The sequence below is a fragment of the Gigantopelta aegis genome, chromosome 5 (genome assembly GCF_016097555.1).
Source record: "Gigantopelta aegis isolate Gae_Host chromosome 5, Gae_host_genome, whole genome shotgun sequence".
NCBI classification, from domain to species: domain Eukaryota; kingdom Metazoa; phylum Mollusca; class Gastropoda; order Neomphalida; family Peltospiridae; genus Gigantopelta; species Gigantopelta aegis.
The window spans coordinates 5476234-5493653 of record NC_054703.1 but is presented as its reverse complement, the minus strand read 5'-3'; the positions used below and the strand labels follow the sequence as shown (position 1 = coordinate 5493653).

Sequence of the window (17420 nt, the reverse complement as noted above, 5' to 3'; positions counted from 1 at the left end):
AAAGAACAGATTTATGTCATTAAGATAAACCTAAACCACCGTAAATAAAAGAATTGATTTATTATTGTAATAATAAATGACCCGGATTTTTATACCAAGGGACATAATTTTTTTAATTCTTGCCACCAATTTTAAGATTGTTTCTTTCATAGCGCACACAGAATCTTAAACTTGCATATACATTGCTATTATAAACAAGACTGATTGAAGCCAAAAATAAAATAAATAAATTGCAAAAAAGATTTAATGAGCATAAATCATTTTCAGTCTAGATTTTACCTCATATTTGACTAAATACATTTATTGGCCAAATGCTTTCAGTGTGACAGTTGTAAACCAAAAGTATAAATGTAATACATAAACATGACGATTTGGTACATTTATAATGTGAAAATGAAAGACATGTATGTACTTAAGAAATACATTAAATAAAGATATTGCAATTTTTCACATATGAATATTTATAGTTCAGATTTATTTTGGATTTGCCTTATGACAGGGTTGGTGTACCGTATACCGATTTTAAACATGGTATCAACCAATTTATCTTTTCAACTTGGCAACATGACCGGGATGGTGCGATTGCGAACAAGCTTCATGCTATCAAGCCAGTCTTGGGAGAGTGGCAGTCCTCCTATAGACAGTTCAGTGAGGATGAAATAGTCTTATGTCGTGCTCGCATCGGTCATACTTACTTGACCTATCCATTTATTTTGAAGGAAGATCCTCCACCTCAGTGTGAGCCGCGGTATCAATGTACTCTGACGGTACTCCACATTTTGGTGGAGTGTCCTCATCTCAAAGAAACTCGAAAAGATATATTTGGATAAACAAATGTGATGCAATCACTTCGATTCCATCCAGAATTTGTATTACAATTTTTACGCGATACTGACTTTTACTCTAAATTTTATTATTACGTATTTGTGATATTTGTATTTTTGCACAGTTCTTTACACTGTGTTTTTATTTGACTCTTGGATTTTTATATTGATGTGGTTCATCATTTAATGTTTTGACACCCAATAGCCGATGTAATTTTCGTGCTGGGGTGTCGTTAAACATTCATTCATTCATTCATTCATTCATTCATATAGTCATAATTATTATATGCTCCAACCGGAAAATAAAAACGACAATTTGCTTGAGCATGGAGTGTTTTCGCACCACGAAAACCAACCCACCTGTTTAGGGAAAGAATATTTAAGCTAGCAATTGTTTGATTGTTTCTCTTCTTAACGTTTGAAACATCCCCAGTACCAGAATGGAATAGAAAATAGTACAACACTATTTAAAAAACCGTTTATTGTAGAGCATGTGGGTAATAAATGTTAATACACTGTTAAAAATTTCAATATTACATGACATATAATAAATATACATTTTAAATATATCAGTCTGAAATAAAATTATTTTCGTCTTCAAAAGCTTATAAGCATTACCAAGTCCTCTGTTCAGTCGTTAAATAATATTAACATATATGAATTACAACTTAATACAGTAATGGTAGACATTTTAGATAGTATACTATCTCTCTCTCTCTCTCATTCTCTCTCTCTCTCTCTCTCTCTCTCTCTCTCTCTCTCTCTCTCTCTCTCTCTCTCTCATTTGAGTTACTGTCAGGTGTAAATATCGAGTAATTCTGGTTAGGAAGGAAAGAAGGAAATGTTTTAGTTAACGACGCACTCAACACATTTTATTTGCGGTTATATGGCGTCAGACATATGGTTAAGGACCACACATATATTGAGAGAGGAAACCCGCTGTCGCCACTTCATGTGCTATTCTTTTTGATTACAAGCAAAGGATCGTTGATATGCACCATCCCACAGACAGGAAATAGCCAATGGGCCCACCGACGGCGATCGACCCATGACTGACCACTCTCAGACTATTAAATCATGTAAATTCCGAAGTAGGTCGACTGTGGCTGTTTGACAAGTCTCTCCACCGACGACGTCTTCACCATCACCGTGGCCCCGGCATCAAGATGGTAGACAGCGCCGATGTAGGATGTCGCGAAGGTGGGCTTCCCTTGTCGGATTTTACACGTCGACTGGGGATTGGACGACAGCTGTTGGAATTTGGACCTTCTTGTTGTGGGAACGCGTTTGTACAGGTAATGACAAAGTCTGGCGAAATCGAGTTCCTTAGTCTGGTTACCGTAAAACACGACATTGCTGTATATGAAATAGTTCCCTTCTTTCTCCACCCGAATCCCTTCATCAACGACAGTGAGTCCGTCTTTCACAAACGATCTCTTCCCATTTGATTTCCACCGGAGAACTGAGATGTGTGTATCTGAAAAAACCCCACCCAATATTATTAAATTATATATTGTGGGGATTTCAGAAAATTCTACATAATACTGTAGCGTTCCTGGTTTTCAGTCTGTCTATCTTTTCATATTTTCCTTGTTTATTATATTCAGTTAAGATTCTGATTATATCGCTTACTAATTACATTAACAGCATGATCTAACTCTACTCACTTATGAATATCAGGGACGTCATTTTCTCATTGCTACGATGGATAATGCAATAAGTGTCGTGCAACCGTTTTAAATGTTGTCGGCAGAAAGTCCGTGCAAGAGTGTGGCCTGACTGAATCAACCAATCAGGTTGGTCAGATTAGATTATTTTTCGACGCACGTTATTCATCCCCACTTGTGCTCGGGTTGTTTTTCTGTGAGGTTAGTTTTTGTGTGCTGTGTTGTTTTTCGTTATATATATATATATATATATATATATATATATATATATATATATATATATATATGTAAACATGTTTGCTTCCATTCCTAGCTGTCTGCCCATTTATACATACGTTTAACCAATGTATATCTTATAATTTTCGGTTATTAAAATTATAAATTAACTACGCAAAGCGAGTCAGGCAATGACCCGTGTTACGTGTAAGGTGTAATCGTCCCATATATAATTCCGTATTTTTACCGTGCACGAACTGTCCGCTTAATCGTTTTGGTTGAGTTAGAGAACGGACGACCCATCTGAATAAATTAAACCTGATTAAATTAGGATCTCGTTGATTTTAATAAGCGGTCTTCGTCATTGTCGGGCCATCGGTCTACAGGCTGGTAGGTACTGGGTTCGGATCCCAGTCAAGGCATGGGATTTTTAATCCAGATGCCGACTTCAAACCCTGAGTGAGTTCTCCGCAAGGCTCAAAGGGTAGGTGTAAACCACTTGCACCGACCAGTGATCCATAACTGGTTCAACAAAGGCCATGGTTTGTGCTATCCTGCCTGTGGGAAGCGCAAATAAAAGATCCCTTGCTGCTAATCGGAAGAGTAGCCCATCTAGTGGCGACAGCGGGTTTCCTCTCAAAATCTGTGTGGTCCTTAACCATATGTCTGACGCCATATAACCGTAAATAAAATGTGTTGAGTGCGTCGTTAAATAGAACATTTCTTTCTTTCGTCATTGTCGGGCCATCGGTCTACAGGCTGGTAGGTACTGGGTTCGGATCCCAGTCAAGGCATGGGCTTTTTAATCCAGATGCCGACTTCAAACCCTGAGTGAGTGCTCCGCAAGGCTCAATGGGTAGGTGCAAACCACTTGCACCGACCAGTGATCCATAACTGGTTCAACAAAGGCCATGATTTGTGCTATCCTGCCTGTGGGAAGCGCAAATAAAAGATCCCTTGCAGCTAATCGGAAGAGTAGCCCATATAGTGGCGACAGCGGGTTTCCTCTCAAAATCTGTGTGGTCCTTAACCATATGTCTGACGCCATATAACCGTAAATAAAATGTGTTGAGTGTGTCGTTAAATAAAACATTTCTTCTTTTTTTTCGTCATTGTCGATGGTTTGTAACCTCATTCCGAATAAGTGAGTTTTAATTATATGGATTAACGACTGCTTTAATAGGGTGTTTTGGTTGAAAATAGCTTTGAAGGGGGCTGTCAATATATATGATTTAACGGAGTTCGTTTACACCGGCATGGATGGGTAATCGTGTAAGGTGTAGAGCCTAATTATTTGGTGTGTGCTGTCCTGCAGATGTAAATTTAATTTTGCAAATATTCTGTCGGGATTATCCACGACACATTCATACACGTCCCTAAATATAAATATTTATTTGTATGGATATGTGGGTGTAAATTTATTTATTTAGTGGTAGTCAATTCATATATGGATCTTAGAGGACTACCATACATATTTGTTATTTGTTTGTACTCCCTTGAATAGATATGTAATCTGTTTATTTGTTAGTTTGGGTTTTCTGTGCTAGCCAAGTCGGTCTGGTTTATAGTAATTTCAGCCTTCTAGAGAAGTATTAATACTCTTAGTACCAGCAAAAATCTACAACCGAAAGGGGTAGCTGAACCCGTGGTCCCCATATTGGGACCCGAAAAGTACATTTCATTACAATACGTAAAATAAATGAAGTGAACCGTTTTATTTAATAACTTTACCGTTTTACAGAATAGTAGATCCATACGCATTGACCACATTGTTGCCTATATTTATATGCCAAACAAAATAGTTCTTATCCAAATAACATATTTCGTAAAACTAAATATCTTGTTTATTATTGATATTTATTAGTATCTTTTAACTTCGCTTCGTTTTTTGTACGTTGTACGTAACTAGTTATTGCAGCTTTTTATACAGAATGTAACAAGATTGTTGTGACAACAGTCTGAAAGCGACCGAGACTATGTTGTATTTGTTTTAATCTCACCTTTGTCACACTGTGCATCAGGGTCCATCTGCAGATGAGCAGCGGGTTTCTGTTGAGTTTTGTCTTCGTTTACAACAACAGCAACTTTCCTCACCCTCTGGAGATGGTCATCTGAAATAACATGAACTAAGTGCAATACGTGGTTTATAATATTTTTATAACAAGACATAAAACACGCACGCGCGCACACACACAAACACGCACACACACATGCACGCACAGACATGCATACACGCGCGCACACACACATACATACATACACGGACACGTACACACACGCGCGCGCGCACACACGTACACATACATACATACACACACACACACATATATATATATATATATATATATATATATATATATATATATATACACACGCACACAGAAACGCACAGGCATACACATACATACACACACACACACACACAGACACACGCATAGACACACAGTGTTGTATCAGTTTTGCTATCTCATGCTCTGTCTGTCTCTTTCTGTGTCTCTCTCTGCCTCTCTCTGTTTCACTTTGTCTATCTCTGTGTCACTCGCTGTCCATTTGAATCTGTTTCGTTGTCTGTATCGGTCTCTCTCCATCTCTGTGTCTCGATCTGTCTGTCACCCTTTCCGTCTCGCTCTCTCCCCGTACGTCTGTTTCTCTCTCCTTCCCTCTCTCTGTCTGTATATGTATGCACGAGTGCGCGTGTATGCATGCATACGTTCATGCGTGTGTATGTGTTTGTCTGTATATATGTGTATGTTAACAGCTGATGTAACTTGCCATTTTTTACATCTCGTTCATAGTTATCTTCCAGGTGCTGAAAATATACCATTACAACAATTCAATTGTCATCTAATAATGTCAGAAGCATGAAGTGTATATGGTGTAGAGTCTTAGTCTTGTAACAAATAACGTCTAGTATAAAATGAAAGGAATGATTATCGATAAGTCAGCACATTCCTTAATTAGATGCTATTAACGTCGTGTTTACTAGGATACACCCTACATATTTTACCTATTCAGTATCTGTTTTTCTTGTAATACTTGTGAAATTTGAACGACAAAACCGTCATCTCTGCACAATTCAGAGTCGAATAGGCATTTGTCAAATTTGTGGTTGATTCCATGTGTATGTCTACAGGAGGACAGTCACTCCCGATCAGATCCTTTACTGGACATTACATTCTTTTGAAGGCAAACCCCAATATGTTTCATAAACAAATCATCATATGAAATGTTCCAAGTATATTTCATTTAATAACAGTAACCCTTTTTATTATTTGCATCACACTTTTGTTTTCAATGAAAAGTGGGGAGTTCCTATATAGCATCATTGCATGCTTGAGCTAAGGACCCCTTTATGCTAATGTGAACATCTATATTTCCGAAAACTGTCGATCAAACCGAACGCGCTCAGTGCCATTTTTCATTAAAGAAGATTATCTGTTTTCGACCAGTGTTCGTTATCATTATTCGTGGGTTCGCAAAACCACAAAGTAGTTCAATATGTTCTCAAATGGAAATGCATCTTGAATAATTGAATCGTATCTATAAATGTTAGTTTTGACAAAATAGATTTACCTTTATCATAATACTAGGAATACGTTTCCCGTAGTGATCGTAACAGCAATACAAAGAACCATTGACGGTTTTGTTGGTTGCAGTGACGTCACAGCACGTCTCACCTGGTTTACACGTGGCCTTGTGACAGATCACCGAGTTACTGAAGATGGCAGAGTATGGTTTCGTGTACAACTGTGATGTTTTATACACCACGACAGAGACCAGCATCACATTTGTAACCATCAGGAAAATGGCCACAGTCTGACGAAATGGAAACATTCAACGTGTAGAATGAAACTGTAAAAAAAGAAGAATTTACCTCCCAGCTAGAGAATTAGTGTGTAAAATAAGACATTTAAGATAAATAAGTAAGATAAGAAGAAAATTAGAAAGTAAGCAATGCAAGCATGTACGTACGTACGTATATTATTATGTATTGATGTATGAATATCTATATATATTGTCCCAGATCAGATAGGATAGGATAGGCTGGGTTGGGAGCCCTGAGTCGCTGCTTTACATCGATAAATCGAGAAACGGACAACCCGCCCCAACCCCCCCCCCCCCCCCCCACCCCCAAAAGAAAAAAACAAAACAAAAAGGTAACAAAGATTCATAGACAAGTTCAACACATGCATTCGTATACACAGGGTCAGGATATATACAAGCAGAAAACACCGACTCACGAAGGCACAGGTTGGAACGAGTTATTGAGATATGTCCATAAAAAGATCACACTGGTAGTTATGGAATTTGAAACTTTGCCATTGTATTCCTTTCAGGTCATTCACATTAGGAAGTGAAGTAATAAAGTTTTGTACGAGGCAGAAGGAGCTCCATTAATGCCATGGTTAACCAATCCCTTAATTAACCAATTTTCACTTAGTGAAGTATAAATAGTTTTGATGTCGGACATTGATAGAAATCAATGATGCCAACTTAGCAGAATCAATGCAACATTCCATCAAAAGTATATAAGGGAACTTTGATTAACCAATATATTTTCGTAACCAAGAAAACTGTTTGAAATCTAGATTAACTTATTTCTCTGATTAACCCTTTATCTTCTATATGCACTTTAGTTTTGGTGTTGGATAGAAATAAAATTTCATACATTTCATCAGTATAATCTTAATGAACACTTTATACCACAGCTAGGTATATATTGTAAAGTGTTTTCTTCATCATTATACTTCATTAAGAAATGAGTCATGACTTCTGCTAACAAACCTTTTAATGATAAAACTTGATATTAATTACATTTTCTTGCTTTAGAACATTAATGTTTGTACAACATGTCCAACATTATTGAAAGCAAAATCTAGTTTGAGCTGTTAATTTGAATTTTTTGATCTGATGTTGACAACTTTTGAAATATGCATGGCAAGAAGAAGTATAAAAAAAGAGAAATTGTTTTTAATTATAAAAACAAGCCATACACTAAATCAGCCTTGGTGATACTTATTGTTATATGTATACATACACATTTTTTCATAACACACACACACACACACACACACACACACACACATTCACATTTTGATGATTTCCGGTTTAGAATATAAGTATCTGTAACCTTCAAATAATCTCAATGACAGAACAATAATACATGATCAGGGCCGAGTCGAATGGGCATTTGACAAAATAGTGGTTGATTCTATGAATCTCTATCTAGTGCCTCGTCTATAAGAAGACGGCCTCTCCCGAGGAGATCCTTTACTGGAGATTTCTTCTCTTGCACCGCCACAAGAGGACTGCCACTCCAAGACTAGTTTACTTAATCAGCTTATTTGTGTTTGTGTAAGTGTTTGTTGTCGGCTTAATGTTTGTAGTAGCTCAAAACAGATTTCATACGTACGAATACATATATATTACGAAAGCAATGAACAATAATGGCTACAAACATCAGGACACTACTGCAAACATATTGGATATAGAGAGTCTGACCTTACAGTGAACAACTGTATAGTCTAAACAAATAGTTTCAATTAGGTCTACAATTCCAAATATGAACATCAATAACAAAAAATATAATACATTGTGTCAGGTCAGGTCAGGTCATAGGGTTTTACGTGCACATTCAGAACCAGCTGTTGTAGCGCACGCCTGTCGTGGGCACAGGAGCCGTCCATGACGGGAAAGGGGGGGGGGGGGGGGGGGAGGGGACCGCCTGCACTGGCAGGTGCAAGGGAGCACTAGCAGCCCGATTGAATCGGTGGCAGGCGGGTGGGGTGGTGCACTTTTGTCGTTGCGCCGTTCTCTCCCCGGGTTGGAGTGAATGTTCGTGGTCGAATGCACAAGGTCGCTCTTCCTTCGGGGAGTCACAGGCGAGAAGCGTAGCGTAAGTCGGGTGGTGCATATTTATAGCTTTCGTTTGGTGGACTGGGCGAATTGATAAACTGCTTTGAAGGTTTTATGTTTTAGATATTTATCCGGGTTAAGTAGGAAGTTAGGCGTGATTTGTTTATTATGGTTGGCTTCGATTATTGATTCTAACATTAGTTTTCTCTGAATGTTGTGTAGCGTGCAATCCAGGAGATAGTGTTTCATATCTTCCCGGGTGCCATATTCGCATTCAGGATTTGGTTTGGTAAAGGAGCAGCTGTTGAGCTGTGAAGATTTACCTAAGCGTAATTTTGTGATTAGCTTATCCACATGAGTGTTTAAGTGTTTAGGTCTGGAGTTGACTAGTGGCTTGATGTTATAGTGCCATGTATTGTGTGTAAGGTCCCAGTTTGCTTGCCATTGATTAATGTAATGTTTTTTTAGCTTTTGACATTAGCTCTGTTATTCCTAATGGTAGTGCAGTAATTGTACTAGTGATTGAGAGTGCAGTTTTGGCTCCATAGTCTGCTATTTCATTGCCAATTATCCCTACATGAGCTGGGACCCATTCGAATACTACTGTTAGGTTAAGTTGGTTTAGTTCCTGAAGTTTATTATGGATAGCTGCTAGGATATCTGGTCTAGTGGATTTGTTGGTTTGGAGAGATTGGATGTAGCTAAGGCTGTCTGAGAAGATAACGCTTTTAGGGTACTGTTTATTTTTAATCCAGATTAGTGCTTCATAGATGGCTGTTAGTTCTGCTGTATAGACTGATAGATTATCTGATAACCTGGCGTATTTAACTAATTTAGAGTGTTTAGATATATTTTCCTCAACTATTGCGAAGCCAACTCTGCCGTTATCTGGGTTTTTTGAGCCGTCCGTGTAGATATGGACGTGCTCAGGATAGTTATCGTTGGCTGCGGCTTCAAACAGGACTTTTTTAAATGGTGGAAAGGGGGTTTCATCGGTAGCTTTTTTGATTAGATATGGCGTGTGGCAGTCCACTGGCTGGTTGGGGTGGTATAGTGCCACCGGTGTACTATCGATACCTACTTCTATTTCAAGTTTACTAGCCCTAGTGGCAAAGGAGTTGTTGAGCTTTTTATTTGTTTTAAATTCTATTCCTGGTTTAGCTATTATGGGAGTAAGTTCCTGTACTGGGTGATCTAGGTTAAGCGAATGGATTTTAAGGTGATAGCTGAGATGTTGGAGGTTGCGGCGGTATTTAAGCGGCATAATGTTGAATTCTACTTCTAGGCTTTGGCCGCTAGTATTAGTTGGGACTTTAGCTATCGTTCTGAGGGCTTGGTTTTGGATAATATCGAGTTTTTGCAGAAGCTTTGGGGAGGCGCAGCTGTAGGCTTGGGCTCCATAGTCTATTTTGGAGAGTATACATGCTTTGTAAACCATAAGCATTGCTTCCGTTTGCGCTCCCCAGCTGGTGCCTGAAATTGCTCTTAGCAGGTTTAGGGTACTTTTAGCTTGTTTAATGATATCATTTATATGGTCGTTAAAGGTTAGTTTTGAGTCAAAGGTGACTCCTAGGAATTTAAATTTTGTGACTCTTGGAATTGGTTTATTATTTGAAGTTATCTGGTGAGTTGACTTTATTAAATAGCATACAGCCTGTTTTAGTTTCTGATAGTTTAATGCCCCAGTCCAGGGCCCATTTATTTAGTTTATTCATATCATTTTGCATTAGGGTAAATAGATTTTTGATCACTCTGCCTGTGCGCCAAATGGCGAAGTCATCGGCAAACAGTGCTGTGTTTAGCGGAGTAGTTGATTTAACTTTGCTTTTAGTATTAAGTGCTTTGTTTATGTCATTAATAAATATATTAAATAAGGTTGGTGATAGGACCGAGCCTTGTGGAATTACATTAATTATTTCTGTTTTATCTGAGTAATGGCCGTTTACTCTGACTGAGATTGATCTATTATGGATAAAATTATTGATGAAGTTAAACATGTTTCCTTTAATTCCGTTAGTTTCTAGTTTGTTAAGTAGGCCTTGCCTCCATACCATATCAAATGCTTTTTCAATATCTATGAATATTGCTAGTACTTTATTAGATTTGCGGAAGGCATCGTTTATGCTGTTTTGAAGTCTGACTATTTGGTCTATTGTTGAATGTTTGGCTCTGAACCCACTTTGTACATTTGTAATTAGGTTATTTTCAAATAGGTAGTTGTTTAATCTTTTATTGATAATGGTTTCCAGCGTTTTACACATGTGGGACGTAAGTGTTATCGGTCTGTAACTCCCTGGGAGGGTGTGGTCTTTTCCCGCTTTAGGGAGGCTAAAGCATTCTGCATGTTTCCACGCAGCGGGCATTTGGCCCTCCCTCCAGATTCGATTAAAGAGCGATAACACTACCCCTAGGGCTACATCCGGCATGTGTTTAAGCAAGGTATAGCTAATTTGGTCGGGTCCAGTAGCGGTACTTTTTTTGGCTTTAAGAGCGGTTTTTAGTTAACAATGTTAGTGGTTTATTAAAATCTAGGTTATCGGTGTTAGGATGGTTGGCCGTACTAGTACTAGTTTTTGGTAAGGAGTTATCTTTCTTGAGTTTGTCAAGGAATTGTTTAGGGAAATTTTCGTTACTGCTATTTTTACTAAAGGTTTTACTTAAGAGGTCGGCTTTTTGTTTGTTAGTGGTTGCTGTTTTATGTTTTTGAAGGACTGTGGTGGTCGCGCGGTGTCCTTGAATAGCTTGAACGTTTTTCCACATTTCTCTAATTGATGTTCTATTATTTATTTCACCACAGAATGTTTGCCAGCTGGCCTGTTTAGCTTCAATAATTAATTTACCTATTTCATTTTTCACTATTTTATATTTAGAGTGGTATTCTTGGTTACCTGTTTTTTTAAAGAGTTTCCGCATCCTGTTTCTGAAGCCGCACTTTGTTTTAATTTCGTCCGTCCACCAACTAACAGGTTTATTTTTACCGGGCTGTTTAGTTTTGGGTATATTTTTTTTCGCTATTTTAATTATTTCGTTGGTGAGTTTATTAGTGGCGTCGTCAGTGGTTATGTTGTCTTCTAGTTTAATTTTGCTACAGTCGCTTGTAAAACCTACCCAGTTGGCTTTACTAAATTTGAATTTAGGTCTAAATTTTTCTACTTCAGCGTATTCTACATTGCTTTTATAGTTAATTAAGATGGGGAGGTGGTCACTACTGAGGGCATTGAGTATTTCCCACTGGGCGTTTGCTCCTATGTTGTTAGAAGTTACAGTGAGGTCGATGGCAGATGAGCTTGGCGATTGATCATAGTAGAAGGTATTACTGCCATCGTTGAGACATACTAGATTGTGTATGTTAATGAATTCTTCCAGTATGTCTCCCTGTGCGTCGGAGTGTTGACCACCCCACAGTGGGTTGTGACTGTTGAAGTCCCCTATTAGTATTAAGTTATGGTTTGGTTTTATAAGTTTATTGTAGTCATTTATCGTTAGTTGTTTATGAGCTGTTCCTGGTGGGCTATATACGTTGATAACGTCTATAGGCATTTTACTGTTTAGTATAGTAAGTCCTAGGACTTCTAGATTGACATTTATTGACTCGTATTTGATTTCGCTATGTGGTATAGTAGTTTTAATTAGTGTGGCTAGTCCACCTCTGGTGCTATTCTCTCTATGTTTATAGTAGGTTGTGTAACCTGGGATTCTGAAGGTTTTAGGTTTTTTTGTTTTTGTTTTTTTGGAGCCGGTTCCTAGCCAAGTTTCTTGTAGGCATATGATATCTGGCTTGTTGTTATTGGTGCTAATAAGTTGTATGAGTTCGGCACCATGTCCCATTGAGTGGAGACCTTTAGCGTTCCAGTGGAGAACGCTAAGGCCTTTTTTGTCTGGTTTATTATTAATTTTGGGGGCGTGTGGAGACTTGTCTCCCATTATCTGGTCCCGTAGTTAGTTATTATTATTGTTATTATTTTTTCCCCTTTAGTTGTTTGCCCAGTTGATGTTGTTTTTAATTTCGGATATTTCTCTTGCTAGTTTTTCTATTATTTTGGTTAGTTCACTAACTTGGCTTTGTTCCTTATTTTTAACCATTTCGGCGTACGAGATGGTTGTTGAGACTGGCTTTGGTTTATAAGCTACTTGGTTTATTTGGTTTGGGTTTTCTTAATGTTATTGAGTTGCCTTAGTGCCTTTTGAAAATGATGGCAGCGACTGTCGTGGGCCATGTGCTGGCTGAGGCAGTTGGGGCACTGGATGGGTCGCGTACATGGGGAGTTTAGGGAGCTTCTAGGGTGTTTTGGCCGCATCTGTGACATGTTGGGAGCTCCCTGTGTTGCCTGCATTTATTGGTCCCATAAACCCATTGTTGACAGTGATGGCATTTAGAGGGTTTTATGTCGTACGCTTAGAGTTTATGATGGCGACCTAAGATATAAATCCAGTTGTTGACGGTTGTGTCTGCTGCAATGAGCAGATAACCGTTAGTCCAAATGTTAACCTCTTCTATTATGAGTTGGGGGTTTCCAGCCTGTAGCGCAGATTTGGTGGTTTCTGGGGGGGGGGGGGGGGGGGGGAGTGGGTGGAGTTTTACCGCACTCAACACATTTTATTTACGGTTATATGACGTCAGACATATGGTTAAGGACCACACAGATATTGAGAGAGGAAACCCGCTGTCGCCACTTCATGGGCTACTCTTTCCGATTAGCAGCAAGGGAACTTTTATATGCACCATCCCACAGACAGGGTAGTACATATCACAGCCTTTGTAATACCAGTCGTGGTGCACTGGCTGGAACGAGAAATAGCCCAATGGGCCCACCGACGGGGGTCGATGCCACACCAACGGCGCATCGAGCGAATGCTAAAATAGTAAAGAGCCCAGAGTCTGACATCTCGCATATTTGCGAGTACGAATACATGTAACATGCTTCGAATTATGGAAAATGTTTTCGAATTTTCAAATATTACTTTTAAATGTTGAAGCATTTATTAGTTGGAACAACACGCAATAAAAACAAACCTTGGTTCTGCTCATGTAATAAGGTCAACAAAATGTATATATACTCTTGAACAATGATATAAATGGAAAATACTGGAATAAATAGAAAATATTTAAATAAAGAGAGGCACCAGTATCCTAAGTTAAAACTACATTCCCTGGAATATTTTTATTATTTAAGCATAAAGAACAGAAAATCCAATTATGTTTGGTGCATATATGACGCCGCACTCCGCATTGGTTTCACTACGCTGGCTTATCCAGGTCAAAAACAAAGCCATGATTTTGAAAGTGGAACACTTTTGACGGGCTCATACCGATCTCGGTTTTCGTTGGCTTATCACAAATATAAAATTCCCCAACAAGAGATCACGTGAGATTTGGCAATTTTTGAACAAATTTAACTGTCTTGATTGAGGGGTCGTCTCATATCTTCAAAACATATTTATATCCATAGAGGTATGGTACAACGCCTTTCCAGGGGTCGGTGAGTGGGGGATTTGCCTTTAAATTTTGACAGTGGCCAGCTGTTGTCATACGCGTTACATGTAAGGGGGTGTTACTAATTACGTAACGCTCTAGGGGTAGAGAAAGAGGGTACTGTGTTCGATATACGTAACATTTTTCAAGACTATATCTTATTTTTATTCATTACTTAGACCTAAAAAGATGTTTTTTGGAAATGCGCGGTCAGTCTAGGATCGATACCCTCCCTCGCACATGCACCCGATTCCTCTCTAAGACTATATGTCAAAATTACCAAATGTTAAACATCCAACAGCAGGAAGGATAGGATATGTTTTATTTAACGACGCACTCAACACATTTTATTTACGGTTGTATGGGGTCGGATGATTATTAAATCAATATGCTTTATCTTTGATGTCGTTAAACGCCACCACACACGTCCCCCCCCCCCCCCAACTTTACCCTTTCCAAACGAAATAATATTTATTTGAATTTGTCGATTTTAACACGTAAAATTAAGAAGTGAACACGTTTATTGTCTACTTTAGTATATTTTATTTTAAAAATATATACATGATTAATGTGTTACTAGTATACAAATTAAACTTTGAAATTCTACTAACACTTTATAAAATATCAATTCTCAAATAGGAAGGTACGACTGTCGATAATACGTTGTCAAGATCAAACCGGTTTTAACTACAGCGCAAGATTTCTCATTTAATTTTTTGAGACGAACCCTACAATTTGAAATCGGCAAACGCACGTGTTAACTGAAACTGACAACAGGCTGTCGTTTGTGCTTTGCCGAGCTATGGCGGCACAGGCGACGAATCAAGCGAATATGTTTGACGATATCCGTTCATTGCGAACACATACGACTTTTTTAAAAGTGCATTTGAGCTTGTATTTCACATTTGTACATGATGTTATAATATGGTAACCAGATAATGTAACTTTAACTACTAGTAAATAAACCAGAAAGGAAACTGCTTTTCGTTTTGTTTACATTATAATTTAATTTGTATGTGTACTACCGGACTTAAATTTTGAATGTCCAGGAATGCAAGTCCGACCCGGACTTCATATCCTGGTAGTCAGACCAGTATTCCTAAGGAACGTAAGTCCTAGGACTTGCATTCCTAGGTATATTAGACCTAGGACCTACATTCCTAGGAGATTAAGTCTGGGCAAATAACTGTTCCTACGGACTTGCATTCCGTTTACAACGGTACATGGGTTGGAAAATACCTTGTTGCTTCAGGTGGGATACGAACCCAGAACCTACCAGCTTCCAGTCCGATACCTTAACCACTACACCACCGAGACGACCCTAAATCGTAATATTTACTTACTGATACCTTAACCACTACACCACCGAGACGACCCTAAATCGTAATATTTACTTATTGATACCTTAACCACTACACCACCGAGACGACCCTAAATCGTAATATTTACTTACCGATACAGATGTTATTTCTTTGTGTATCTAGGCCTTGACAAATACTTTAAAAGTCGATTTCCGCTAACAATGAAGCTCACGAGTGACCTGAAGTTTAACAAAAGTGTTTTAACATGTCGAGGTTTTCCACCCGTACATATGACTAATGCCACGTACTGCCTGTCAAGTCGTAAAGAGATCGGTGTATATACCACTGTCACGGTACATGCTCTTAAATTTGTTTCGCCTGTGGCGATTTTAATTGTGTTTAGAGGGCCGTGTGCAGTTTATTGCCCGTAGCCCAGGTGGGCAACTTGTTACATAATACTTCGCACGATCGGACATTCCAATATGCACTTAGTCCCGCTGTGGAGGCCATGTGGCGAGTAGTTACGTAATACCTCTGCGAGTGCGGGTTTTACAACCGTGATTTTGGCGACGATGGCGTCAGTAAGTCTGATCGTCAGAGAGAAATATACCGACGCTAGTAGAGGATGATAGGGGGAGGTACCGCCTTGTACCCCCAGGCGAATTTCTGATTTTGGAATAAATAGCTAGGATTTAGAGATATCTGGGAGAACGAATTAGGAAGCTTCCTGGGAACGTTAGTCCGTTTGGACTTTGGTAAATATCATTTCTGCTCTGTGTATAACCTTGATGTGATTGATGTGACTTTAAATATTTTAATACTGTATTATACCAATATTCTTTAGACAGTGTCTTCGGTCATCTGACGAAGTATATCGTAGACTTTTTGTTCTAACATTATATGAGTATTTGGTAATATAAAGCTTAGCCAGTCATCCTAGAAGACCCTAGGTAAACTGTAGGTTATTGTCTTTATTGTGATAGGTACCAGTATTAATTTTGTGTTACAGATTACTGAAAGAGTAGTTAAGGGTTAATTAAAAATTAACCCGTTAGGAATAGAGCTGTAATTCCTTTATTAATTAAGTTCCCCAAGAAGCGTTTCTCAATTATCACACGTTACTGAACGAGTAGTAAGGGTTAATTAAAAATTAACCAGTTAGGAATGGTGTTGTAATTCCCTTATTAATTAACTTCTCATGTAAGCGTTTCTCAATTATCACACGTGTGGGTGTGGTGTAACGGTGAAGTGATTCGCATATTGTGTAACTAGACACCTAGAGATTAACTAATTAAGTGATCAGTTCTGGGTTGTTATTATTGCTGTTATTAATTTACTACTACGGCTGTACATTTGTCAGCGTAGATTAAAACAGATTCCAAAGTGTATTGTGTTTTTGTTGTGTTTTCTAGAGAACTAACGTGCTATAATAATATATACTTATATAAGATCGTATCTCTGATTATACCTAGACGAGCCATACTAGGGTTTAACAGCCTGTTACAGAGAGATCTAATAGATATACAGTTAGGAGAGATATTTTGATAATCGTGTTTTATTCAGTTACGGGAATTATAGAATCCCCGTGACAACCACTGAATATTTAATGTCAACGAATGCATAGCTGACGTAAGTTAAGCGCGTTGTGTACATTAATTTGACTAAATGACAAGCTGCGATTTTCTGTTCGAGAGAGAGAGAGAGAGAGAGAGAGAGAGAGAGAGAGAGAGAGAGAGAGAGAGAGAGAGAGAGAGAGAGAGAGAGAGAGAGAGAGAGAGAGAGAGAGAGAGAGAGAGAGAGAGAGTGAGTAATTATATGTCGTCACGTATGGTTAGGGACCATTCTAATAGTGAGAAAGGAAACCTGCTGGTGCCACGTGGGCTACTCTTTCCGATTAGCATCAAGAGATATTTTATATGAACCATCCCAGAGACAGGATAGCACATTGCACAGCAATTACCCATTGTAGTCTATGGGATGAGCGAACACGAACATGTATCTAGTCAGTTACTCAGGACAGATTTTATTCGTATACAAATTGATGACACGTTAATAATAGAATATATTATATGGGAAAATGTGT

General features: G+C 38.4%; 1 protein-coding gene across 3 annotated transcripts in view; it reads right to left on the bottom strand.

The window, feature by feature from the left end:
• LOC121373748 (lymphotoxin-alpha-like) overlaps window positions 1-15649 on the bottom strand; it is a 37042-nt gene extending 21393 nt beyond the window's left edge. The window contains exons 1-5 of one of the 3 annotated variants that reach the window (XM_041500503.1): window positions 15490-15649; window positions 6281-6559; window positions 5480-5516; window positions 4708-4818; window positions 1291-2301 (exon numbers count right to left, since the gene is read on the bottom strand). In XM_041500503.1, coding sequence (XP_041356437.1) covers window positions 1895-2301; window positions 4708-4818; window positions 5480-5516; window positions 6281-6541 — 816 coding nt within the window. In that variant the 5' untranslated portion in view covers window positions 6542-6559; window positions 15490-15649 and the 3' untranslated portion in view covers window positions 1291-1894. Of the gene's footprint in view, window positions 1-1290; window positions 2302-4707; window positions 4965-5048; window positions 5517-6280; window positions 6560-15489 lie in introns of those variants that run through there. The other 2 variants (XR_005958121.1, XM_041500502.1) reach the window with 2 other exon arrangements.
• Window positions 15650-17420: the final 1771 nt, after the last annotated feature.